The sequence below is a fragment of the Nymphalis io genome, chromosome 23 (genome assembly GCF_905147045.1).
Source record: "Nymphalis io chromosome 23, ilAglIoxx1.1, whole genome shotgun sequence".
Taxonomy (NCBI): domain Eukaryota; kingdom Metazoa; phylum Arthropoda; class Insecta; order Lepidoptera; family Nymphalidae; genus Nymphalis; species Nymphalis io.
In genome coordinates, this window is record NC_065910.1 from 3,297,302 (window position 1) to 3,324,984 (window position 27,683).

Consider the following 27,683-nt stretch of genomic DNA (forward strand, 5'->3'; position numbering starts at 1 on the left):
GCTTCCCTAACGTTGTTTGTTACAAATCCACAGTAAGAGTAGCACATGGATACCCAATAAAATTAAATAAATATATTTAAAAGTATCGTCTTAAGTTGTTTTGTAAAATTGTATTAGAGCAGCCACAAAAAAAACTAAGCAATATCAATTCGGTAAATACATTTTATAAGAATTAAGTATTGTTTTTATAAGTGAATTCTGAAAAAAATCGAAAGGAGACGTTCATATAAGTAGAATGTTAAAAATATCTAAAGAGTTCTTGTCATCGGGCCTACATGAAGTACGTTCTTTGATAAAGTAGTTAAATTACATTATTTTATTGTTAGTTATGGCAACTTAGTGACTGTATTTAACGAGCAATGGCGGCCAAAAATCAATTTTGAATTCTGACAGATGATTGTTTGTCGCAGTAATATTTAATAAAAAATATAAAATGCTACGCGAACATTATAATATTTTATGTCTAAATTGTTATGAATAAGGTGGGGTGATATTAGTTTGTGCACATTGTTATATTTTGTGAATAAGTCATCGCATACTAGTTATTGTAATCGATGATGTAAGATCATTGAAGGTCTCTGTGCGCGTTTCATTGTTCATTAGTTTTTTCGTGTATTCGTCATGGAAGGTAATAATTGTGGAATCGGTAATCATGAGAAGGAAGATAATGAAAGTAGTTCCCATACTACACCCCAGGAGCATAAATCTTTTGCCGAATTTGCGAAAGATAAATTGGATAGCGGTATGTTAAAAAAAGTTTTCTGAAAATATTTTTTGTTCAAAAATTGAATAATTATTTTGTTTATTATTCATTTGTAAATTATTTTTCGATTAAATATTATAAGGATTCAGATTTATGTAAGAAATGTAAATCTTTTAGGGTCTCTTTCGTACATTTTATAAGACTAACAAAGTTATAGTGAACACGTAAATAATAATAATAATATTTTTGAATGTTTGTCTTCTATTTGATGCAGCTAAAATTTTATTTTATTTATTTTGTTAATATTGATCATTCTTGAATTTGTAATTTTTTAATTAATTTAACAATATGTTATAAAGCAAAGTTTAGATCATTAAACTAACTTGTCTCCTTCTTAACTAACATCATAACCATTATATTTATACTTTTGCTAAAAAGAATATGTGATTTACAATATTTAAAATAAGGATACACATTTTTTTAAATATTTGCATAATGAATTTCTCTATAAATTAACGAAGAAGATGCTTTCGGACATTTTATCTTTACATCTTTAGATCTGTTATTGATGCAACTAATAATTAGTGTATAATAACACTACATACTTATACTTAATTACCAGCTGGTAGAGAACTACGCAGACGTTTGCCGATGGCGGGGCAATTGGGTGCTCATTTAATGCATCCAAGACGATTATTGCTACATTCTACACCGACACAACAAACTGATGTTGTGCTCATTTTTCCTAAAGGTAAATGTTTCTATTATATTTAAACATTTTACTTAGTGTTTCATCGTTTGTAAAGAGTATAATGACAATAAAAATTTTAAATTAAAATATATGGCATTCAAGTAATTACTTTTGTATTTAAAGTTAACACAATTTCAGAACATATATATAATGTAATATATATTATACATATGTGTATAATAATGAATTTTTCAATTTATGAAGTCTAAGTCATCCATGTTGGTGATTGTTAACACAACATTACATTTAAATGATGATTACTGTATTAACGGGACAGTCTGAAATAAAAAAAATAGTAATGTCCTCCAGACCGATTTAGGCCACGGCGGCCAATCTCAAGAGAGATTAGCCAACTACGCAGGAGATATTATAGTGCACAAGTGTGTGCTCAAACACAGGTGCACTCTCTATTCCCTAACTCTCATAATGACGACAATCCGACACAACCAGAAAGAGTTCAGGCGCAGGACCAACGGCTTTACGTGCTTTCCGAGGCACGGGAGTGAACACACTTTCAACTTCCAGACTCCGGGCTGCTACTGAGAATTTTCTGATAGTAAAACAAAATACAAATTTTTTATTGCCCGAACTGGAAATTGAACCCAGGACCTTCAGGTCTGCGGCCTTATATCAAGCCACTAGACCAACGAGGCCCAAAAAATAGATCAGAAACACACATAAGAATCCTATTTAAGGCCTTCTCTTTCTTGGGCGTTAGGAACTTATTCTATCTGTTATTAATTAAATAAAACTATTTAACCAATTGGCGAATTGTCATATGTCTATTGAAACAATCAGTTCTATTAGGCATATAAGCATATTTACATGTGTCAGTCTAAAAATTAAACAATTTGTTTTTTATTTGTCTAACAAACGTCGAAACAATTTTTAAGAAACAAAAGCTTAAGTTTAATAAAACACATATTTAATACATATGTATTAATCTTTTTTGCGAGACTGTAACTCTGAAATGTGACGAGACGATCTTATAATTCTTATACTTATTTGTATTTGTGTACATAGATGAGTCGCACCTTCGCCAGACCGCAATAATGTATATATATATAACGGGGTGGTATTGATCACGTGGGGCAATTCGTTGTCAGTTCAGCAAACCTCAAGTGTCTGATGTCAAATCATTAACAACTCATTATTCATTAACTGTCAAGTCGGCACTCTGAATTCCTGTATCGACCTTACAATCAATGGTCCTCCTGGCTGGCCTAGGCCAGTCTGGGTAAGGGCCTCGGGGTTGCCCCCCCTACCCGGGATGGTCCTCCCCGACGGTTCATCCGTCGTGTCGATTCATTTAGGCCCATAGGGCCAGGGTCCTTGTGACCCAGCGGCTATCCTTACACAAGCGACCTTACACAAGCGTACTACTTGACGTTTCCTAGAACCGTTTATAGACGGCGTTGTACTTAAATTATGGCGTCTTATCTTTGATTTGATTCTGCGACATATACATTCCTTACATCGCGCCACCAACCTCGAGAACTAAGATGTTATGTCCCTTGTGCCTGTAGTTACATTGGCTGGCTTACCCTTCAAACCGCAACATATTAAGTATTGCTGTTTAGCATTAGAATATACGAAAAGTGGGTGAGACCCAAGTGGGTGACGGGCTTGCACCGGCGCCATCTAAACGATAAGCTTACGCAAATAATAAATGAAGCTATTCAAGCATTATCGATTATATTGCTTATATAACTGAAAAAAAACTTCTTAACAAAGAATGGCTTACTAAAATGTTGATGATATTGTACATAAAAGCTTAGACTTGTTTGAAGTAGGGGCATTTCAAAGTTTGTGTGTCGTAAAATCCGCCTAAGGGTTTTTTTATTAAGCTCATCAATCGAGCACTTACCAATAAAAGTATTCCCAAGAAACGTAGGCGTGAATTAATTAATGCGATAAGAACGAGCTAATTGTGATGACTTGCTGGATATACTATAAACAATGGTGGGTACAAAGTACTAACGATATAATATGTTACATCCTGTTTTAATATCAACAAATAATGAAAATGTTAGTATACAATTGTACTGTAATAAAAATATATATACATATATATAATAGCTAATCGCGCCGACTTCGTAAAGATAGAGAAGAAAAATGTATTTTGGATAGCATTTGCGTAAAGTCCATTCTTAGTGACGTCTACGTCGGGTGACAGAAAGAGTAATAGTGACAGAAGGAGTAACCGTGAGAAATTTCAAGTCAATCGGGTGGATAGTTTAGGAGACCTCGTGATGAGTGGTATTTCGCTAATATATATATGATTTATTGTTATACACAAATTGTGTATTTATTCATAAACAACCGACCACCCTATGCTTAGACCTTAATAATTCAAGCGCCGAGTCTAAAATAAAAGTTCCCTATATAAATCAGGCTGAGTAGACATTTGGCAAGGCTATTTGGCAAGTGAAGTACCTATTTAACTTTCCAGTTCTCACAATGAACGTCGCTCTCGGACAGAAATCGAATTGAGACGAACGTTTTTTATTTTGCATTATATTAAATTATTTACCTTCTAATTCTAAGTTGAAACAATTATTATTTTAACCCATGTTAATATACAATATGTAATGAATTATTGGAGTAATTGAATATCACATAATTATTATATAATAATAATAATATCCTGGGTCATTTTTCACACACGGCCATCTGATCCCAAATTATGCTTGTTGAGAGTTTGTTTGTTGCAGTTTGTACTATGGAAACCAGACAACTGATATACTATACTGCTTTTCTTTTGTAAATACATACTTATATAGATAATTACACCCAGACTCAGGACAAACAGACATGTTCATGCACACAAATATCTGTCCTGGGTGGGTATCGAACACTAATATTAATGATTTATGTTGAAAAAAAAATCGAAGTCCAATCAATCAGTAATCTCAAACAGATGTACAAATATACATTTATACATAAATATAAGATTACGTATAATGTACATACGTATAAGGGTCCGTTCACACAGACCGGCTCGGAGAGCATCGGCCTGCTTTTTTCTTTTCACACAGACCGGGTCGTATACGCTTGGAATTGGCCGGAGCGGAGCCGCCAACTATTTCACATCGACCGGCTGGAAGAGATCTGAAAGCAAAAGAATCTGAAAGAGCACGCAATCAGAGCCGATCGGCTGCGCGAGCGAGAAAGAGCACGCAAGCGGAGCCGGTCGGCTCCTTTTATTACTTCACACGAAGCGCGTTCAGGCATTTTTAATGACAAAAAAGGTGCAAATGCAAAAATAAACTTTACTACAATCACTCAAAACACTGTTTCCAACGTGATAAAAATCTGCTCTCCTCTCCGAGCCGGTCTGTGTGAACGGACCCTTATACTCAGATATGATCATTAAAAAAAAATCCGCTTTCTCGGTTTGTGACTAGAGGTTAAAAATTTGTTGAAAAACCAACGTCTGTCCAATGAATTCTCCAAGTGTCCAAGTCCAATTTACAAGATATTATTCTCATTACTATTTTGTAAAACCTTCTTAAGGGTTTTTCCACTAGTCCCGTTTTCAAATTAATAACATATACAGTGCATTCAAATCCCAACGGGACTTTAACTATCGATATGTTTTCTAAATTGATTCTGAGAGATTGCCAAAATATCAATCGCTTTTCGAATATTTTTTTTATAGAATAGGAAGGCGGACGAGCATATGGGCCACCTGATGGTAAGTGGTTACCAACGCCATAGACATTGGCATTGTAAGAAATGTTAACCATCGCTCACATAGCCAATGCGCCACCAACCTGGGACCTAAGATTTTATGTCCCTCTTGTGCCTGTAATTACACTGGCTCACTCACCCTTCAAACCGGAACACAACAATACCAAATACTGCTGTTTTGCGGTAGAATATCTGATGAGTGGGTGGTACCTACCCAGACGAGCTTGCACAAAGCCCTACCACCAGTAATGATGTATAAAAGATTAACAATCGAATTAAATACTACTTACACTATTATAAAATTTCTATATCTAAGATCGAAAATTTGTAAGCCGAATTGATGATTTTAAGTTGGCTTTATTAAAGGGATCGTCAAACATCTTTAGTTTAGTGATTGTATGATATATTAAATTCGGTATTGAGATTTAAATTGAAAGTCACATCACTATTACTACATATTATAAAACAAAATTCCTCTCGCCGCGTCTGACTTTCTCTCTGAAAGCGATAAACTCAAAAACTACCAAACGGTTTTGCATACAACAACACGGTTTCCACCAATGGACGGAGTAATTTTTTAGGAAGAATTTATGACGATGATTGTTGGAGATTTAAAAAAAATATACCGTTTGGAGTTATGCCGTGTGCCACGTAAACCAATACGGTTATGTATTACAATATAAACCGCGTGGAGCCGGGATGGGTAGCTAGTATAAAGTAATTTTATTTTTTTCACTAAATCTTGATCTGAAAGTGTGTACTATAATGCTATATTTATACGTTTTAGGTCTCCCAGACAGCATGCTACTGTGGTTGCTGCAAAAGTTGCGCGGGAGTCGACCACGTTTGCGCGTATGCGTTCGTCAACACGCTTCCTCACAATGCTCTGCTTTTTATATTACTGCTGATGATGAAGTGTAAGACAACAATTAATTATACAAATATTTTCTAGTCCATTAACTTATATCAATTTATTATTATTTTTATTTATTTTTTATTATAGAATAAGAAGGCGGACGAGCATATGGACCACCTGACGGTAAGTGGTCACCAAACGCCCTTAGACATTGGCATTGTAAAAATGTCAACCATCGCTTACATCACCAATGCGCCGCCAACCTTGGGAACTAAGATGTTATGTTCCTTGTGCCTGTAATTACACTGGCTCACTTACCCTTTAAACCGGAACACAACAATACTAAGTACTGCTGTTTTGCGGTAGAATATCTAATGAGTGGGTGGTGGTGCCCAGACGAGCTTGCACAAAGCTCTACCACCAGTAAAAATTTTAATTTGTTAAAACATACGTTTCAATGATTTGTTCCTTCGTTTAGACTTCTGCAAACAGCTGAAGAAGTTCATCTGCCAAAGTTGCTGAAACCGGAGTTTGGTGGGGGATACAAGGAATTCACTGTTCGTGATATGCATTGTTTTCAAAAGGTAAGTGCCAACGATTGTTTTTGTATTTCTATTAAAATAATAACAATTTTATATTCAAGCTGTTGAATTACTGCCACTCAATAAACGTACCGTGCGAGTGTATTTATTATTATATATTTTGTTTTTTTGCTGTTTGTTAACTGTTTGAATCTTCATAATTATTTTTTATAATTTACTAAATCACTTGATTGGTGTGTGAACGAGTTAATTGTTGTATAATGTATGTGGTGTGTACTGCACGTTTCCCAATTATAATAAAAAAAAATATTAAAAAAATGTATAGTATGATTTAGTCGGCAATATTATCCTTAGAATTTATTATTCCTTTACTGGCATTAATAATTCGGAATAGAATTGTATATTTCAGTGTACAATACTCTTAGGGGTCGGACGTGCCTTATCATTATTATTAAATCGGTCGTACATTTTATTTTCAAATTGCATGAGACGTAACAGTTTTTCGAGCACTCATTTTATTTTCATGAATATGGTTTTATTTTTTATTTTAGGCATTAACCTAAATTTAGCCAAGTCTTCGATTGAATACTTTTTTTTTTTTTTAATCGTTAGATCGTCCTGTCCTAATAGCATTTGTACCGATAATATAATAACATACTATCCTTAATCGAAATAAACATAAGTTTTTAAAAATAACTTCAAAGTGTTATGGTTAAATGAATATAAATATCAAACGAATATCAATGTTAAATGTATATCAAGATAAACTTTCGTGGTTTTTGTAGTGCCATCGTTTAATTGTTATTTGGTCGTTTATATTGTTAAATAAGTAAATAAAACAGGGTACAACGGCCGCGGATTTGCTAAGCTCCCAGGAGCGCGGGGCGTTGGTGAAACACGTGCTCGAGTCCGCGCGCGCCGAGCCCGGCGACGAGCACGCGCTCGAACCGGCGCTCACTCTGCGCGCCGGGCAAAGCATCGGTAACCAGCTCGAGCTGAGCGATTATACTTAGAGCTTTGTGCTAGCTCGTCTGGATAGGTACCACCCACTCATCAGATATTCTACCGCAAAACAGCAATACTTGATATTGTTGTGTTCCGGTTTGAAGGGTGAGTGAGCCAGTGTAATTACAGGCACAAGGGACATAAAATCTTAGTTTCCAAGGTTGGTGGCGCATTGGCTATAAGCGATGGTTGACATTTCTTACAATGCCAATGTCTATGGGCGTTGGTGATCACTTACCATCAGGTGGCCCATATGCTCGTCCGCCTTCCCATTCTATAAAAAAAAACTTCGTACTGTTGCGGTCCGATTCGGTAACTGTAGACACAAGGGACATATCTTAGTTTCCAAGGTTGGTGGCGCATTGGCGATGAAAGAAATGGTTATTATTTCTCACAGCGTCAATGTCAAAAAAATAAACTTCTGGATGACTTGAAATCTTCTACTTCAAATAAAAATAAGTTTATTTTTTCTTATGAACCTTTGATCACCTATGCTTTTCTATTATTTATATTTCAAAGTAAGATAAGGGAATTTATTTAGCTGTACTAATCTTCTGTATTACAGTTCCAGCATGCGTAAGTCGTGGTGTGGTCGCTGGAATGTTCCCACTTCATGAGCGAACTGCTCTGGAAAATCTACGAAAGAAATGGGTTAAGACATTATTCTCTCCTCAGCCGTTAGGTAAGTTTTTTTTATGTTATCAATTTAATACTCGACAAGAAGATTTATTATATGATATTTAAACTTAGCTATAATAAAAATAACTTTACTTCTAAAAGTATATGTCTGACTCTGATTTATAAATTACGATGTATTGTATTAAAGTCTGAAATTAGTCTGACGGGCCTGTTGGCGTGGTTGGTAGATATTTGCCTTTCACGCCGAAGGTTGTGGGTTCTTTTTTTTTTTTATAGAATAGGAAGTTGGACGAGCATATGGGCCACCTGATGGTAAATGGTCACCAAACGCCCTTAGACATTGGCATTGTAAGAAATGTCAACCATCGCTTATAGCCAATGCGCCACCAACCTTGGAAACTAAGATTTTATGTCCCTTGTGCCTGTAATTACACTGGCTCACTCACCCTTCAAACCGGAACACAACAATATCAAGTATTGCTGTTTTGCGGTAGAATATCTGATGAGTGGGTGGTACCTACCCAGACGAGCTTGCACAAAGCCCTACCACCAGTAACCCATTTCCCACCCAGGACTGACGTTTGTGTGCATGAACATGTCTGTTTGTCCTTAGTCTGGGTGTAATTATCTATATAAGTATGTATTTACAAAAAGAAAAGTAGCATATGTATTATATAAGTTGTCTGGTTTCCATAGTATAAGCTTTGCTTAGTTTGGGATCAGATGGCCGTGTGTGAATAATGTCTAAGGTTATTATTAATATTATTATAAAGTCGGTGTCACATTGCAATATTTAATGACTTAATTATAAACCTGTCCCGTGATTCGCATATGGCTCATTATTATTTGTTTAACTAAACTTAAAATTTGTATCTTTTGTTTGTTAAGTTCTTAAAACATAAATGGACAGATCGTAACATAATCTCATTTGTGTTAGTCAATATTAACTTTTTTTTTTACACTTAATAGGCAATTGTTTGACCGTTCACTTGCCTGATATTAAGCATCGACACGGTCTAAGATGTAGCACGCTTGCCTAGGCAAGGCATTCCACAGTTTCGCAGTGCGAATAATGAATGTGGATTCAAAACGCTTCGTACGTAGGCGGGGAATTTACTGTATAAGCGAACGGATCGATTGGCGAATGTTTGTTATTTTTATACATATGAAGTCGGAACCGGCAGCCACTTTAAAATAAGTCGTTTGCCTTAGTGAGCAAAAAAATGTTAAGTTTTGAGTCCGGAACGGGACGCATTGTATACGATTATATTCTCTTAAATTTCAGATGAAATAAGCGAATATTTCGGTGTGAAAATAGCAATGTACTTTGCTTGGCTGGGACATTACACGCAGTCGCTCACAGTTCCCGCTGTCGTCGGGTTTATATTTTGGGTAAGCCCTAATCAATTGTGTAAAGTAATATGGATATTCATAAGAAAATATGACTTAATAAAACGCAAGTTTCTTGGTGGGCATAAGTTTTTTTTTAATTCTGTGAAAAGTGAGAAAAGCTTTGCTACTTGTATTGAAAATTGTAAAAAAAAACACCTGCGAGTATATTACAAGAGTAAAGATACACGATTTTTAGATTTACATAATCCATGTACTTTACTAATGTACTCTGTTATATTATGCACTACAGACAGTTCTTGGATAATTTACTTTTATTTATACAGTAGCAGTATTTATGTCCCACTGCTGGGCTAAGGCCTCTTCTCCCTTTTTGAGGAGAAGGTTTTGAAGATTATTCCACCACGCTGTTTCAATGCGGGTTGATGAAATACACATGTGGCAGAAATTCAGTTAAATTAGACAGATGCAGGTTTCCTCACGATGTTATCCTTCACCGTCAAACACGAGATGAATTATAAACACAAATTAAGTACATGAATATTCAGTGGTGCTTGCCCGGGTTTGAACCCACGGTCATCGGTTAAGATTCACGCGTTCTTACCACTAGGCCATCTCAGTTATTTATAACTCAACACCATTCCAGTTAACTTATTATATCTACTTTAATTTTTTTTCAAAGATTCCTATTATAACTTCGCCGACATTCAAAACCCATAGTGACTTCTATAGTATAGATGCCTACACCACTAAGCCGACTAGGCACCTGTCAAATATGACATCACCCGCATATGTTTCGGGTACGAATAGCAAAACAATAACAATGAAAATGGATGGAATAAAATTCGTTAACATTTAGAATGGGTAGAAAAAGTAAAATCTGTATGAACGAAAAACTGTATATTTAATATTTTAATTATATAAATAAGGATTTTATTTTTTTTAAATGATATGTGGTTGGGGATGCCTCATTCCACCCGAGAGCCGAGGCTTGGTGAAACTGTGTTTATTTAAGATCTCGACCTGTAATGTCACGTCAATTCAGCATCAAAGTTGTTTGATATTTTTACTACTTCTACTACATCTACATCTTAACTATCCAGTAGGGAGTCACCACTATAAAGTTCTTTATATTAATTTTACAATATTGTCATGTTAAATGTAATTCTATTCAATTTATTTGCTTTAAACATTATATACATGTTTAATCACTATATATATGACATGCAAATATTTTAACTTAATTACAAGGCATAACATTACATTATAATTCTTTATTTAAATAATACTTATATAATTGATAAATAAATGTCAAATATTTATTGCAGGAATTCTTTTACAGCGTTTTAAAAACATTTGTCAACCAACCATTCATGTAATATAAAATTGTTACCATATGTAGTAGAAAAATAAAGACTAAAAAGGTCTTTATTTTTCTATACACTATGTGTTAATTGTCACCGAGTTAACTCACACTAACCAAAGATAATATGATGAGATTATAGACGATTTGGTACTTTTTAATGATTTGACATATTCTTGAAAAGTATCAACATGTATAATAATTTATTAAATAATTTAATAATGTTATTTTTTACAGGTTTGGTTGGGAACAGCAAATGATTACTGGAAGGATATAGCCTATGTATTATTTTCATTGTTCAACGTACTTTGGGCCTGCGTTTATCTGGAGACTTGGAAAAGGTTTGCAAATGTAATTCATAGAGATGCCTTTTAGTTTTTTTGATGTTATTCATATACATACGTATATATTGGGTATTATATCACTAGTCATTTTTAACCGACTTCAAAAAAAGGAGGAGGTCCTCTATTTGTTTGTATTTTTTTAATGTTTGTTATGTCGTATCATGATTTATGAAATTATTTGGGAAATAATTTTTTTTGTAATTCCTGTTTAGTCCTATTTAAATTTGTAGTAAAAATACTATATCTAGGGTTGAAAATTATAGGGGATGAAATTGTTTATGGTATCGAATTTAGTTTGAAGTCGGTTTTGCTTATTAATTATTTATTTAAGAAGCAAGAAAATGTTAACTCTTATATTTATTTATTTATATAAATAAGTGTTTTATGCAGTAAGAACATTTTAATTCCAATATTTCAATGCTTAAACGTAAGAAAATGATGAACAATATTGTCAGTACTTTTAAAAAAATATTTTTGTTACATAGTAGTAATTAGTATCAAGATTGAAAATTCATCCTAGCACAGTTGAGACGCGAAATGAAAACTTTTAATACTTTAAAATATAAAAGCACGTCTAAATCGTCAATTTCTAAGATTATATCATAATTAAGGCCACCGTACCTTTTCTTAATGCCCTTGAAAATATTTTATATGTATAAATGTTATCTTGTTGCAGATATTCAAATGTATTGGCGTATAGATGGGGGACTCTGGACCAAAGGGATGAATGGCTCGTTGAACCGCGACCATTATTTCAAGTAAGAAACATTTAACGTACCGTAACCGTAACAGCCTGTGAATGTCCCACTGCTGGGCTAAAGGCCTCCTCTCCTCTTCCTCACCACGCTGCTCCAATGCGGGTTGGTGGAATACACATGTGGCAGAATTTCAGTGAAATTAGACACATGCAGGTTTCCTCACGATGTTTTTCTTAACCGTCAAGCACGAGATGAATTATAATCACAAATTAAGCACATGAAAATTCAGTGGTGCTTGCCCGGGTTTGAACCCACGATCATCGGTTAAGATTCACGCGTTCTTACCATTGGGCCATCTCGGCTCAACATTTAACGTATACGATATATAAGGTGTTAATTTGTGTACATGATTCATGTTTTGATTTTAAATTAAATATTATTTTATATTTATACGCTCTTCTCAACGTGTCGGTCAAATCAGATAGCGCAATATAGATAACTTAGTTTTTGAAATTATATGCCATTGACCACTCTCAAACTAAGGAAGGTCTAGAAAGTAAGGCCACTTTCTTTTTGCTGTCGGTTAAATGTGACACTAAAAGTAAAAGAGTCACTGTAGTCCAGCCGTCGTCTGTTAAACGAAAAAAAAAGAGGATTTAGATGAGTGTCGTGCGGTACCAGGGCGAGATGGGCACGAGCGAGGTGACGGGGCGGCCGGAGCCGCAGTACGCGGCGTGGCGGCGGCGCGTGTGGCGCCACGCCGTGTCGCTGCCGCTCATGCTGCTGTGCCTCGCCATCGCCGGCCTCGCCACCTTCGCGCTGCTCAGGACGCAGGTCGGTGTGACCGCGGAACTGCTTACAACCTTTTTTTAATCGCTGGAATAAAGCAATTACGCGTTCCCCCACCTGAACGATGTGGGACTCGATCACTAAAAACCAGCGGTACGCTCTCCGTGTGTTTGGACGGCGTCACAGGATCGCTTGCGCACGCTACCGTGATGCCCCAACATCTTGCAACCTACACTGGGTTAGTAGCTTAAGCTAGCCGAAAATATTCAATTTTTGTGTCAAGAATTTTCTGTAGCTACTCGGCTAACCGGAAAGGTTTTTTTTATAGAATAGGAAGGCGGACGAGCACATGGGCCACCCGATGGTAAGTGGTCACCAACGCCTTTAGACATTGGCATTGTAAGAAATGTTAACCATCGCTTACATAGCCTTACCTACTACCTAACCTTGGGAACTAAGATTTTTATGTCCCTTGTGCCTGTAATTAGATATTAGATAGATAGATAGATATTCTACCGCAAAACAGCAATACTTGATATTGTTGTATTCCGGTTTGAAGGGTGAGTGAGCCAGTGTAATTACAGGCACAAGGGACATAAAATCTTAGTTCCCAAGGTTGGTGGCGCATTGGATATGTAAGCGATGGTTGACATTTCTTACAATGCCAATGTCTAAGGGCGTTTGGTGACCACTTACCATCAGGTGGCCCATATGCTCGTCCGCCTTCCTATTCTATAAAAAAAAAAAAAAAATTACTATCGAACCGATTATTGGAAATGTATTAAATTTAACTCGAATCTATTTACAGGACTGGTGGGAAGATACGATATTTTATTTCAGTTGGATACCGCGCGCTTTTTTGGCGATACTAATTGCCGTTGAAGAAGAAGTTTATGCACGAATCGCGAAATGGCTCAACGATAAAGGTAAGTCCCGTGTATTTAACGTCATTTTTTATTATTTAAAAGTGATTATATTTAATATCGTATTGTCTTATAATTTTCATAAAAATTTACTTACATTTACTGGTGATAGAGCTTTGTGCAAGCTCGTCTGGGTAGGTACCACCCACTCATCAGATATTCTACCGCAAAACAGCAGTATTTGGTATTGTTGTGTTCCGGTTTGAAGGGTGAGTGAGCCAGTGTAATTACAGGCACAAGGGACATAACATCTTAGTTTCCAAGGTTGGTGGCGCATTGGTGTTGTAAGCGATGGTTAACATTTCTTACAATGCCAATGTCTAAGGGCGTTTGGTGACCACTTACCATCAGGTGGCCCATATGCTCGTCCGCCTTCCTATTCTATAAAAAAAAAAAAAAACATATTTAAAAAAAATCTCGGAAAATATTGTGCCTTTTCCTTCTTTGAGTTAAATTAGTACCAATGAATATTTATACTCGATGTTTTATTAGATTAAACCTATTATTAAATAGGTACATAGAGGTCACCATTAGATAATTGAATTAAAAATTCGCAGTACGTTTTATTGCAATAATAATAACGTATTTATTTATACTCGATTTAAAATACTGTATCCTTTCTCATTTTAGTTCAACAACCACTGGTTATAAATAGTACCCCTTCCGTTGACACTAGTAAAAAGATAAACAAAATAAACCCAAGATCTATTAAAAATTCTTGGACGCAACCTCTCTGGTAGGAATCCCTTAGGAATTATTTATTTTTATATCAATAAAACTCCTAGTTTTTTTTTTTTAATTTTTTAGTATGTCCAAATTTAATTTCATAATAGTATGCAGTACGATGAGTGAAAACTTTATATGATATTAATAATACTGTGTTCGTCGTGTGGATTTTTTCATATTTGTACTAGCAACATTCAGACAGTTGAACACTAACAAAATAGCGACATTTGAATTTTTTGTGCATGTGTTGTGTCAATTCTGCGAGATTCTTCTAGATATTTTTATAGATTTAAAATTAGAATATTATATTTTTAAAATATAAATTAAATAGTTAAACTTATAAAATTAAATAATTATCGAATCTAGTTATAGTTTTAGTTAAATGTAGCAAAAATATTAAAGAGTCTGTAGTGTTATAAGATAATATAGCGCATATTGTTTTCTCTTTACCGCTTACCAAACGGGACTGGATGGAAAAATACAACAATTAAATAAAATGGTAACACCGACACCGTCCAATTTTTATAAAAAAAAAAACAGAAAATTATCGACTCGAGACAAAGTATGAAAATCATCTGATTCTGAAAATTGCATTGGTTTGTATTAAGCTATGAAAAAGTAATGCAATACTAAAATTACAATCATGCTTATGCTACACTAATAGCAGGCCTGCCGCTAGTTGTTATAACATTCGCGTTGCATACTATCCCTTATATATATATATATATATATATATATATATATATATATATATATATATATATATATTTTTTTTAATTTACCTAGTCTTAACGACAAACGAAATTGGTGGAAGTCCCCTATTTTCATCTGTATACATTTATAAAATACTAATAACGTCGCAGTGATATGATATTACAAGTACTACCGAATACAGATCTAAAGAGTTTTAGAGAAGACTATTATTGGGACTATTATGTTTGTAAAAAGTCATATAACAAAAGTTGGAGCTTATGACGTTAGTAATATGGTCCTGCGAGGTTATTAGTGTTTTACAAATAACCATGTATATGTATATTTTCATAATAAAAAAGACAAGTACTCATCAGACATTCTACCGCATAATAGCAATACTAAGCATTGTTGCGTTCCGCTTTGAAGGGTAAGCCAGTGTAACTACAGGCACGAGTGACATAACATCTTAGTTGCTGAGGTTGATGGCGATGAAAAGAATTGGAATCGTTAATTGTACTTATAGTGCCAATATATATGAGCGGTGGTGACCATTAAATAATAAAATATAACAGAAGAGGAAGTATTCCTCGACCTTCGTTTTCCCAACCACCTACAATATGGGTACCTTCAAGTCTAGAGTGCATAGCCATCTTCTAGGCAAGCGCGCTCCACCTTAGACTGTATCTTCACTTTCCATCAGGTGTGATAACAATCAAACGCTAGCCTATATATTTAAAAAAAAATTGCACAACAAAGGATATTTATATGCGTTTACGTCATAATCGGCATGAGAATGAGCAAAACATGTTTATACTCATTTCGATTTATACAGTAATTGTCTTCGGTTGTAGTAGCAGCCTGTGTGTGTCATGTACGCTAAGAACGCGCGCTCTTTGCAGGCCTGAATAAAATATAACACCTATTAACCAAACATTTTAAAAATTCGTCAACGCACGGCATTGTCATTGATTGATGAAATCTCTTGCACGTTTTGCTCTCGCACAAAATTGTATTAATATCGCTTTTTTATTCAACATAGGCTTATTTTGAATTAATATTGTAAAATTTGGATAACCGAGTAGTTCAAATTAACGTTACATGTATGAAGCTTTGAATTTATTTTTCGTTGCATAATGACATACAAATTATATCTTTCGCAGTATTGTTTCACTATCGCCACATAAATATTACACTTCACTATTATTTGTTTTTATAATATGATATATAAAATGTAAGTACATAATTATAAAGCATTAAAAACATCTAGAAAAGACATTTCAAGACTATTTGATGATTTTTTTTTTTATTTGTATATGATTTTTAAAATTTTTTATTAATTTGAATTGAAGTCGAATTAATTTCCTTTTGAGTTTGTACTAAAAGTAGAAATGCTTTTATCATTACCGATATATTTAAAAAGGCAATAATTAAAAAAAAAACTGTTCTCTGTTTCAGTTTCAATTTGTGAATTCATTCATGAGTTTGTTCTACATTGCGTTCTACCTTCAGGATATGGATAAATTGAAAGAGGTGAGATGTTTTCTTATGGAAAAAACTTTACTGTATATCATTTTATTAATATTAGATTATTTTTGATACTAAATATCGCTTTTGGTTGATTGCATAATCAATTGTACAGTACAGTAACAGCCTGTAAATGTCCCACTGCTGGGCTAAGGCCTCCTCTCCCTTTTTTGAGGAGAAGGTTTGGAGCTTATACCACCACGCTGCTCCAGTGCGGCTTGGTAGAATACACATGTGGCAGAATTTCGATGAAATTAAACACATGCAGGTTTCCTCACGATGTTTTCGTTCACCGAAAAGCACGAGATGAATTATAAACAGAAATTAAGCACATGTAAATTCAGAGGTGCTCGCCCGGGTTTGAACCCACGTTCATCGGTTAAGATTCACGCGTTCTTACCACTGGGCCATCTCGACTTGTAATCAATTGTATTATTATAATCAATTGTACTGTCACTGAAATGTTTCGTATATTATGTCAAGTATATAGATTTAATGCTTTCACGGTTATATTTGAAGACATATAATTAAAGTACGGCCAAGTAGAGCTTTTCCGAGCAATTAACACTCTCAATAAAGCTCATGAGAGGCTCGATTTATTTTCATGACACTCGAGTGAGTTAGTATTATAATTACTATTTATTTTGAGTTAGGGAATAGAGAGTGCACCTGTGTTTGCGCACACACTTGTGCACTATAATATCTCCTGCGCATTTGGCTAATCTCTCTTGAGATTGGCCGCCGTGGTCGAAATCGGTGTGGAGTTATTATTATTATATTTAATCGGTGTGGAGTTATGTTATTATAATTCGTAAATTGTATTTATTTGTGCTATGTTTACCATATCTTAGATCTAACTATGTATAAGGCGATTTTGATAAAATTTGGTATGGAGCAAGCTTGAAACCCAAGGAAGGACATGAGCTACTGTTTCATATTTACCCCCCCCCCCCCCCCTACATAACACGTGGGTGAAGCTAGTTTACCATTAAAATATTATTATTGTTTATTTGCTCTACTAATGTATATTATTAAAAATCTCATGGTCATTAAAAATCATTTGGTCAACTACAATTATTAATTTTATATAAAGATTTTTTCATTTTAAATCAATACAGCGCTGATACAAGTTTATGTCAACCGTTTATTTTCGAAGTATGTTACTGGCCATGACCTACGTCAGACGTCAGGAACGCAATCTCTCAGTATATATAGCCATATTGTAATTATATATATTTCGATATACGAAAACAAAATACTTGATATAGACGATATAGTACCTTTTAGTGGCGTATGACAACAGTAAAAAAAGCCGAGATGGCCCAGTGGTTCGAACGCGTGAATCTTAACCGATGATCGTGGGTTCAAACCCGGGCAAGCACCACTGAATTTTCGTGTGCTTAATTTGTGTTTATAAGTCATCTCGTGCTTGACGGTGAAGGAAAATGTGTATTCTACCAAACCGCATTGGAGCAGCGTGGTGGAATAAGTTCCAAAACCTTCTCCTCAAAAGGGAGAGGAGGCCTTAGCCCAGCAGTGGGACATTAACAGGCTGTTACTGACAACAGTAAAAATAATAACAATTAAGGATTTTATTTGTGCCTATTATTTACAGATATAACTCACGAATAACTTTCGTAACATTGTAAAGTTAGTGAAATAATATTACAATTGTAACTTATGTTTTTTAGCAACTAGCTGTATTGCTCATAACGCGACAGATAATCGGAAACTTGAAAGAGTCCGCCTTACCGTATCTCATCGAGAACCTCAGGCTGGCGAAGATTTGTTTCGACGTATTCGGAGCCCTAAGTCCCAGCAAGAGTAAGTTTGGTTTTAAAATTTTCACAAGTACCATATCATTTCTCGTAATGTAGGAATTGTGCACACCGTTTCAGTACCGACGTCCGCTCAACTGAACGAGTTGTTCGAAAAGAAAACGTCATCGTCCGGTGAGCCGCCGGAAATGTTGATAAACGGCGGCACCGAGAAGGAAAAGAACGACAGGCGAGACTCGGAGCCGCTCGTTGGGCAGAAGATTATCCATCAAGCGGAACTCGAGTCACAATTGTTTAAGGTGAGTTGCTCCGACGTGATCTCTTACAAGTCTTCGTCATTCTTCTCATTTTCTCGGTCTCATCATCTTTTCGTAGAGTAGCCTTTTGTGTTATAAAGTGCGTAGCAAAGATGTTGATGTACGGCTGGTGGTGTGCCCTTGGGTCAGTACGAGGGCACGTTCGCGGAGTACCTGGAGATGCTGACGCAGCTGGGCCACGTGGTGCTGTTCTCGGCCGCCTTCCCGCTGGCGGCGCTGTGCGCGCTGCTCAACAACGCGTGCGAGGTGCGCGCCGACGCCTTCAAGCTGTGCCACGTGGCGCAGCGGCCCTTCGGCGAGCGCGTCAGCAGCATCGGCAGCTGGCAGGTACGCACTTGTGTGGCGTTCTATTATTTCCGCTACTGTCTACCTTATTTTGATCGATTTACGTGTATGTGTGTATAGAAATTTGTTCCCCATACAATTTGAGGGCCGGGCTCGTTAATCCTAAGAAACGAAGAGATGCGTGCGTGCCATCAATCAATAGTACTGAATCTTTTCGTTCAGTGTCATTCTTTTCAATACAAAAATATAAATAATTATGGTCTTATCGCTCTCTTTAATTTACTAACGTTCTGTAAAGAAAAAATCGTTTAATTATCAAAATTTTTTTGTTACTCGAATTGTGTATAACAGTAACAGCCTTTTAATGTCCCAGTGGTGGGATAAAGCCTCCTCTCCCTTTTGAGGAGAAGGTTTGGAGCTTATTCCACCACGCTGCTCCAATGAGGGTTGGTGGAATACACATGTGGCATAATTTCAATGAAATTAGACACATGCAGGTTTCTTCACGATGCTTCCCTTCACCGCCAAGCACGATATTAATTTTAAACACAAATTAAGCACATGAAAATTCAGTGGTGCTTGCCCGGGTTTGAACCCACGATCATCGGTTAAGATTCACGCGTTCTAACCACTAGGCCATCTCGACTTTGAATCGTGTATACCAATAAAATAATAATTAGCTAATAAGCAATGTCTCGCCCGTGCGCGGCAGCACGCGATGGAGGCGATGGTGGCGGTGGCGGTGCTGGTGAACTGCGCGCTCATCGGGCTGTCGGGCCCCGTGCACCGCCTGCTGCCCGACGCCTCGCCCGCGCAGACCGTGCTCGTCATCGTGGCGCTCGAGGTCCGCTGTCACGGCAGAATATTATATATGTATATTTATTTTACTTGGTCGCCTTGTGCAAGTCTTGGTGTATTCCAGCACTACATAATATTGTTGTGTTCCGGTTTGAAGGGTCAACGAATCAGTGTTACTTCAGGCACAAGGGACATGACGTCTTAAAACCCAAGGTTGGTGGCGCATTGGCGATGTAAGGATTGGTTAATATTTATTATATCGCGAATACTGGTGGTAGGGCTTTGTGCAAGCTCGTCTGGGTAGGTACCACCCACTCATCAGATATTCTACCGCAAAACAGCAATATTTGATATTGTTGTGTTCCGGTTTGAAGGGTGAGTGAGCCAGTGTAATTACAGGCACAAGGGACATAAAATCTTAGTTCCCAAGGTTGGTGGCGCATTGGCTATAAGCGATGGTTGACATTTCTTACAATGCCAATGTCTAAGGGCGTTTGGTGACCACTTACCATCAGGTGGCCCATATGCTCGTCCACCTTCCTATTCTATAAAAAAAAAAAAAAAGAATGTCTTTGGGCAGCATGTTGGTGACATTAGTGACGTGGACTGGCCACGTGATGTATTAAATATTCGTTAAGTGTTATAGAACATTTATATGATTTTTTTTTTTTTTTTTATATCCTGGGACATTATTCACACACGGCCATCTGATCCCAAACTAACCAGAGCTTGTACTATGGAAACCAGACAACTGATATACTACAAATAATACTTTTCTTTTTGTAAATACATTCTTAAATAGATAATTACATCCAGACTCAGAACAAACATGTTCATGCCCACAAATTTCTGTCCCGGTACAATAATGTAAATAATATTTCAGCACGTGGTATTAGTGATAGTGTTGTGTCTGCGGATCGCCATTCCGGAGATACCAGGCTGGTTGGCTACTGAAATGGCTAAAACGGAGTTCCAACGGAGGGAGGCGATTAAAAACGCACACGCTCCGTTATTGGTAAGCTTCTTTATTTAAATCACAATAAAATAAGAAATTAACAATAACTTTTATATTTGATTATTTTTTTAGTTTAAAGTTCTAAAATATACATGCGACCCAAAACATAAAAAATAGAATTGTTTATATATATATATATATATATATATATATATATATATATATATATATGTGCAATACAGCATTTAATTTGACCAATACCGAATGTATGACTAAAATTTCAGCTCAATCGGTTAGGTGGAACTGCCTTAAAATTTCAATCGCAGAATTTGAACTTCACTTTATATATGCGCAATAGAAATCTTTAGTTTATAAACTATACAATTTATTTAACAACGGCTCATGATATCTTTGTATTAAAAATGATCGCTTAGAAGTTGTGTATCGCGAACGAATGTGGTAGCTTTTGTGGATGACCTGTGTTACCGCCCGTGCAGTCGGAGGGCCCGAGCCAGGACGACGTGCGGCCGCCGAGCCGCAACACGCCGCACGCCACGCCCACCACGCCCAAGCAGCCCGACAAGCCCGCCGACAGGAAACGGATCAACATCGGCAAGATCCCTGAGATCCCGCCCTTCAGGTGAGACACCCCCGCACACGTTCATTGTAATTACTAAATCTGTTCTTTGGCGAGGAGATGGTGGGGTAGTACTTGAACAAGTATTACGTGAGCAAATTTTCATCGTTTAAGAAAATTAGAAAATCGTTAACCTCCAACTCAAATGATAAGATGTTTGATTTTATATAAGCGATAAAATTCGTCATAAATTATTATCGGAACGAGTATAATAACGTTTATTGTTTTAAAAATATTTCAAATTTAGCTATCTTAGTTCGATTGTCCGCTTTCTTTGTCTCTTATGTAAGAAAAATATAAATATGCTTACGTTATACTTGAACGCCTCTTTGAATGGCTTTTCGGAGTAGTTCGTAATTCTCTAAAGACGCTACCGCAACCGATGGTGCTGTAATTGTTTAATGTCGAATCGTCAGTTGATGTTCTACCCTAATCTTACGAGTTATTTAGATTGTTATTTGAATAGATCCATATGTTTTATACATACATGTATAAGATATTGTATAATGACCCGAGTAAGACATTCCAATATTGGTTTATCAATAAATATTAATATTATTTTTACTGGTGGTAGGGCTTTGTGCAAGCTCGTCTGGGTAGGTACCACCCACTCATCAGATATTCTACCGCAAAACAGCAATACTTGATATTGTTGTGTTCCGGTTTGAAGGGTGAGTGAGCCAGTGTAATTACAGGCACAAGGGACATAAAATCTTAGTTCCCAAGGTTGGTGGCGCATTGGATATGTAAGCGATGGTTGACATTTCTTACAATGCCAATGTCTAAGAGCGTTGGTGACCACTTACCATCAGGTGGCCCATATGCTCGTCCGCCTTCCTATTCTATAAAAAAAAAAAAAATTTATGTAAATGTGTGTAGCTTTCATGGAAATGTTTTGAGGTACTGTTGATAAAAAAAAATACTAGTAATGGTTAATTTTATTAGTAAATTAACAACGGCTACAACGAAGTAATTATTTTATATTTCACTTAATTATTTCTAAAATATAACATATATTAGATTTGGAGAATGTTCGAATATGCATGAATGTACGAGAGGGGGTTCAAAAGTGGGCGTAATGATGAAAAAGGGTAGGAAAATTCTTGCTTGAAAATTCTTTTTTTGAAAATGCTTCACCCCTATGACGTCATCAACAATTATAAGATGTCTGTGCGATTGCCTAAAAAGAATAGCTATCTGCATTTGATGATGTATCAAAATCTAAGGGAACGATTAAGACTAGAGTTTCATGGGTCTGTTTTACTAATTATTGCATATAAAGAAAAGGATACCTACAAAAGCAATTCAAGAAAATTATATCCAAATAAAAAAAGATGCTATTTCGAATCAATTCCATTAAAAACTTTTTTAAGTGTTATCAAAATTATTGTACCGTTCTGCTAAATGTATCGCAGTTGAGGATAATCCTATCCAATAGGCAAAATAATTTGTAAACTTCCATTTTGGGGACTTTTCGACCTACTCTCGTAATTCATTTTAAGTTCATTGAAAACTATAAATAGAGATTTAGTAGTAACATTTCCCATAGGAAATAATCATTCTAGACGAAGTAAAGCATTGTCTACGAATATTCATTAATCATATTTACCATAATTATATATTAAATAATTTATGCAAATGAAGTTATTTTCGTGAATAATATATTATCATACGTATAATAATAATAACCTTCTCCTCAAAAAGGGAGAGGAGGCCTTAGTCCAGTAATAATATCTTTAAACGAAAGCAAATCTTAAATTTTTTCTAAGATAAGAGTTAACAAAATGTAAATATTTAATGTTTTCAGTGCGGTGCATGCAATGTGCCTGTGTTTTTTTGGCTATATTAATAATCAAAATAATAATTCTAATTTATAAAATTAATTGAAAGTTATAGCCCTATAATAATTTAGCTATATGGATTTCAATGCTTCCAAGTTCCAACTTTCAAGCGGTGTTCTATATTTTTAGGATAAAATTATTCGAATTTGCAATTTAAATCTGAAACAATCGAGCAATCAAATCTTTTATCTTCTAAAAAATATAGATAAAGTATAACAAATTAGTTAAAATCAATCAAATTGAAAATATAATTCTCACCAAATTGACAGAGCAAAATATTAATTATTCAAATTAGTCGGGTAACGATTTTGTTTGTAACTCAATCGAGTCTCTCGTTAGGTATTTGTAACGTACAATCATGTAGACGATCATGTATTTTAAATTTGTTTTTTTCATTTTGTTTTCAGTTAATTTGACAAGTAATATGCCTGGATGGGTGTGTAGTTACAGAGTATATATACCATCGTAATTCCATTGAGTCAGTATTTATTATCTTTATGCTTATTATAATTATTGTGTTTTTATTAATTTTTGATTTGCAATAAAATTTATCTTTCGAATGTTGTAGTTTTTTTGGCTCTCTTGAACTTTAGAAAAGTTTGAAAAAAAAAAAACACTCCTTTACAGATAATTTAAAATATGTATTAACTATGACATATAATTCTTCAAGTATGAGTATCAGCAGAATGCCTGATTTATAGAATTTATAACAAAATTAAATGAGGTAAAATAAATTTGAATAGTTCTAAATTCGCCTTGCTTTTCGCTGATATTGCCCTAACATAACGCATATCGTTATTTGTACTCTATTTTTAAAACTATTTTTTTACTATACATTAAAATTGTTTCTAACAAAATTATCCCTTAATTCTAAAACACCTGAGTTTGTATATAAACCGTCCCAATAAAATGTATTGTTATTCTAAAATCACCTAATCACTATTTTTCATTCATCGCACATTTTTTATGCCGTAATCTTCTACGCTTTTCTATCTATCAAAATTCCGCTTGCCTCCAAAACACATTGTACGCTATACAGCGTGTTCAAGTAACTAATACTTTCAGACCTAAGGCAGCGTCTGTAACTGAGCCGGCGGTCACAACGGGGTCCTTACAGATGCTACAAGACGTTAGTCCGACGAAACCAATACGACGCAAGGTTAGTACTCTTTATTGAATAAAGAACATCAACGGAAAAGAAATCGTAAAAGTAACCCGAAATTCCAATAAGTGTCATTTTTATTATTTTCTTTTTACAAAAGTATATATATATATATATAAAAATAAAAGACAAAATATTGGATTTCTCATCCCAATCCACTGCCAGAAATAAATCCTTCCTAAATAGGACAGTGAGTTTGTGTGACGTTCTCTCGTTATAACTGGACAATCGATTATCTTTTGCATACACGTAGAGTAAAGGACTTAAGATACCTTACACTTACGGATACTCCTCACTGCGTTGAGGGTGAGTAAGTCAGTGTCATTACATGTACAAATAATACATTTTAAATCGCAAAGTTAGTCGTGGTTAAGATCAAATCTCATCAGATGGCCAGTTTAATCGTATGTTTTTATAAAAAAGATGGAAAAAAAATATATAACGATAATTAATAAACATAATTACAGGAAGGTACGCCGGGCGCCCCGCTCTCCCTTCTCGGAGTACGCGGCTTGAGAGACGAACCTCTCCACCGATCAGCGCACTGCATTCCTCATCCCACTCAGCACAGGCCGCTAGTCAACCCAACGCTACAGGCAAGCATCACCAAAAACCTAAACCGCTTATGTTCAATTCATACCATATTTATTTTAAATTATTGCATATTGATAGTAACTTTTTTTAAGGCTTTATATCGAGATGTTAGTTAGAGAAATTGACAAAAATAACTAAGAGAATGTATCTCATTATTATAATGTTTTCAGGAACTATCCGGCAGTGTCAGCGCAGGGGGGTCGGAGCCCGATTTGAACGCCGTACCATCTGCGGCGCCATCTATGGACACCAGCGCAACCTCCAGCGAAGACGATAAACCTAAGGATAAGAGCAGTGAGTGCAATGAATCCTTTCCGTTTTAGCGATTTAGAACGTGCGCATAAGAGCGATTGTTGCAGGTCTCGTGCCATTTGACGCTTAGAATAGTACGGATATGGCCAGGAATCGATGGAGCGCAGTCTTCATCGCATGCCGAGTGTTAAGCCAATGGTATCTTCTGCCCTCAGGCCGCTCGCGCGCGCGGGCCGCGCTGGTGAAGCGCGTCCGCTCGGTGGCCGTGTTCTCGCTGGGCCTGCGCAAGGCGCGCGAGGCCGCCGCCGCCGCCGACAAGCACTCGCCGCACACCCCCGAGCGACCGCACACCACGCCCGTACGTCTGCCTCTGTCTCACTCCCCGCGCCCCCGCGCCCCTCTCCGCCGGGCACCCGACACTATCTGTCTCACTTACTCCCCCGCGCCGCTCTCCCTCGCACCCGGAGCTTTCTCTCCTACGAGCGCCGGATACTTCAGAAAATTTTTTATTCAAATAATGTACTTTTAACTGTGTAGGGTCCTCCGGCTCCGATGCTGGGAGGCGAATTATCACTAATACCGATCGAGCAGCTCATACAAGTGGAAGATGTCAAGCCTCGCCCATCGATTCAAGTGGAAGAAGTCAAGACTCGGCCGTCGACATAAGTATTTATTTTATATAATTTTAATAGGTCGTAATTTAAATTTTTAATTATGTTAAAAATACATCTGTGACCGCACAACAGTTATGCGTAAATTAATTGCAAATAATGTATCAGCCTAACACCTGTAAGAAAAAATAGGTATCATATATTATTGTTACGTTTCAATGCGTGTTTGTAATTACCATTATTACCAAAGTTACCAAGTAAATTCTCGGTATTTGGGGCGTAATATTATGGCAACAAGAATTCGAATTCAAGGCCAGTAAAAAAACGAAACTTTGTTATCATCTTCAATTAAAGTAAGATCCTTATTCAAAAACATCCCAAAATAGGCGACATGATGATAAAAACGATTCAAAGATTATTTAAATATCAAGGATTTTGGACCGTATAATTAAATAAAAGCTGCCATCAAAAGTAAATATATTATTTTATATGATAACAAGTTCAGCTACCAAATAAAATGTTATGCATTTAGTACAAAATATTTGTATTGTTGAAAAATTTCCTTTCGAAGTTTTTCATATTGAAATAGTTTGAGAGTAACATTAAAGGCGCATTTTATATATAAGACGGGTAATATCGGTGATCAACATTACCGAACAACGTTGAACGAATGGATAAATATGGTGTTGTGTATCAAATGAAATTTTGGACATTTTTTAAACATTTTGTAAGAATTTTTCGATGTTGTTGATGACTTCGTTTCAAATGCAATTGTTGTAACGCAATTTGTTTCTCGAAGCTTCCGAGTTCAATAAGCAATCGTCTTGACAATAAGTTGAAAATTGTGTACGTTCATCGTTTGTCTTAATCCGACCAGAGGAAATAATTGATCAAGTAACAATATATTATAATATTTATGTCTAGTGAGATATTAACGTACAACGAATTATTCATTTGATTTCATATTATAATATTATTTGGATTTTTAATTAGATTTTAAAATTCTAGGTACGAGGCAGTTTGAAATAGCTATCATGAAAACGGTACAGTATTATTTATCAAAATAATTTACAGCAATTAAATGTACGGTCATTTTGACTGACTTTTGCTTATCGTCAGAGATATATTTTGTCTGGTCGGAAGTTTATCTTATCTATCTATGTAATACCGCTAGATTCACTTCACTCGTCGTCGTTGTTTTTAGGATAGTTATATTATAAGAAAAAGTCTGTTAAATGTTTCTAGAAAAGTACCTAACGAATTTGATCTAAGTTTCATTTCAGTTTCTAGGCTTTGTTTTGTATGAACTTTTGGGAAGTGTGTACATTACATTATAATTTTATTTTTAATCATTAAATTATTACTCGCAGATAAAAAAGTACAATTTAAAATTTTGCTTTTTTTTTTTTAACGAAAGTAATAAAACGTGACTGGCCTTATATAATTTTTGTTTAAAAGTTTCGTTTATGATTGCTCAAAAAAAAGTTATACAAATACTGTCAATTAATAAGAGAGGTGTTTCCCGAGTTATTTTTCGAAGTCAAATACAAACTTTTTTAAATCTAGAATTCTCTATAGTTTCAAAAATATATTTAGTTGTCAATGGATGTTGATTAGCAGTACGTTACCAAAGTGTTGTAACTTTAATTGTTTAGGTTTAGTTTAGAATTGTTATTAATGTATTTAACACTAACATTACAAAATAAAACTGCAGTTTATATGTCTTGCATACATTTTTAGAAGAGCAATTATTAATTATTATTCAGTCAAAATGTGACATTTTTTGTTTTGTTTAATCATCATTTGTCACCACTTTGATTTAGACAATCTATTGATTGATTGATAGATTGTATA

At 35.5% G+C, this 27,683-nt stretch overlaps 1 protein-coding gene across 1 annotated transcript; it reads left to right on the top strand.

Annotated features, from left to right (window-relative positions):
• The first annotated feature begins 359 nt into the window (after positions 1-359).
• Positions 360-27,608, top strand: LOC126777620 (anoctamin-8-like). Its single transcript, XM_050500703.1, has 24 exons — positions 360-742; positions 1,326-1,454; positions 5,935-6,064; positions 6,482-6,587; positions 7,388-7,526; positions 8,116-8,232; positions 9,475-9,581; positions 11,140-11,243; positions 11,923-12,004; positions 12,626-12,778; positions 13,542-13,659; positions 14,923-14,978; positions 16,531-16,605; positions 18,291-18,423; positions 18,498-18,676; positions 18,824-19,021; positions 19,692-19,823; positions 20,661-20,792; positions 21,230-21,372; positions 24,276-24,369; positions 24,840-24,968; positions 25,137-25,260; positions 25,434-25,576; positions 25,756-27,608. The coding sequence occupies exons 1-24, from the start codon at positions 622-624 to the stop codon at positions 25,882-25,884; spliced, it is 2,973 nt and encodes a 990-aa protein (XP_050356660.1). The 5' UTR covers positions 360-621; the 3' UTR covers positions 25,885-27,608.
• The last annotated feature ends 75 nt before the right edge of the window (positions 27,609-27,683 follow it).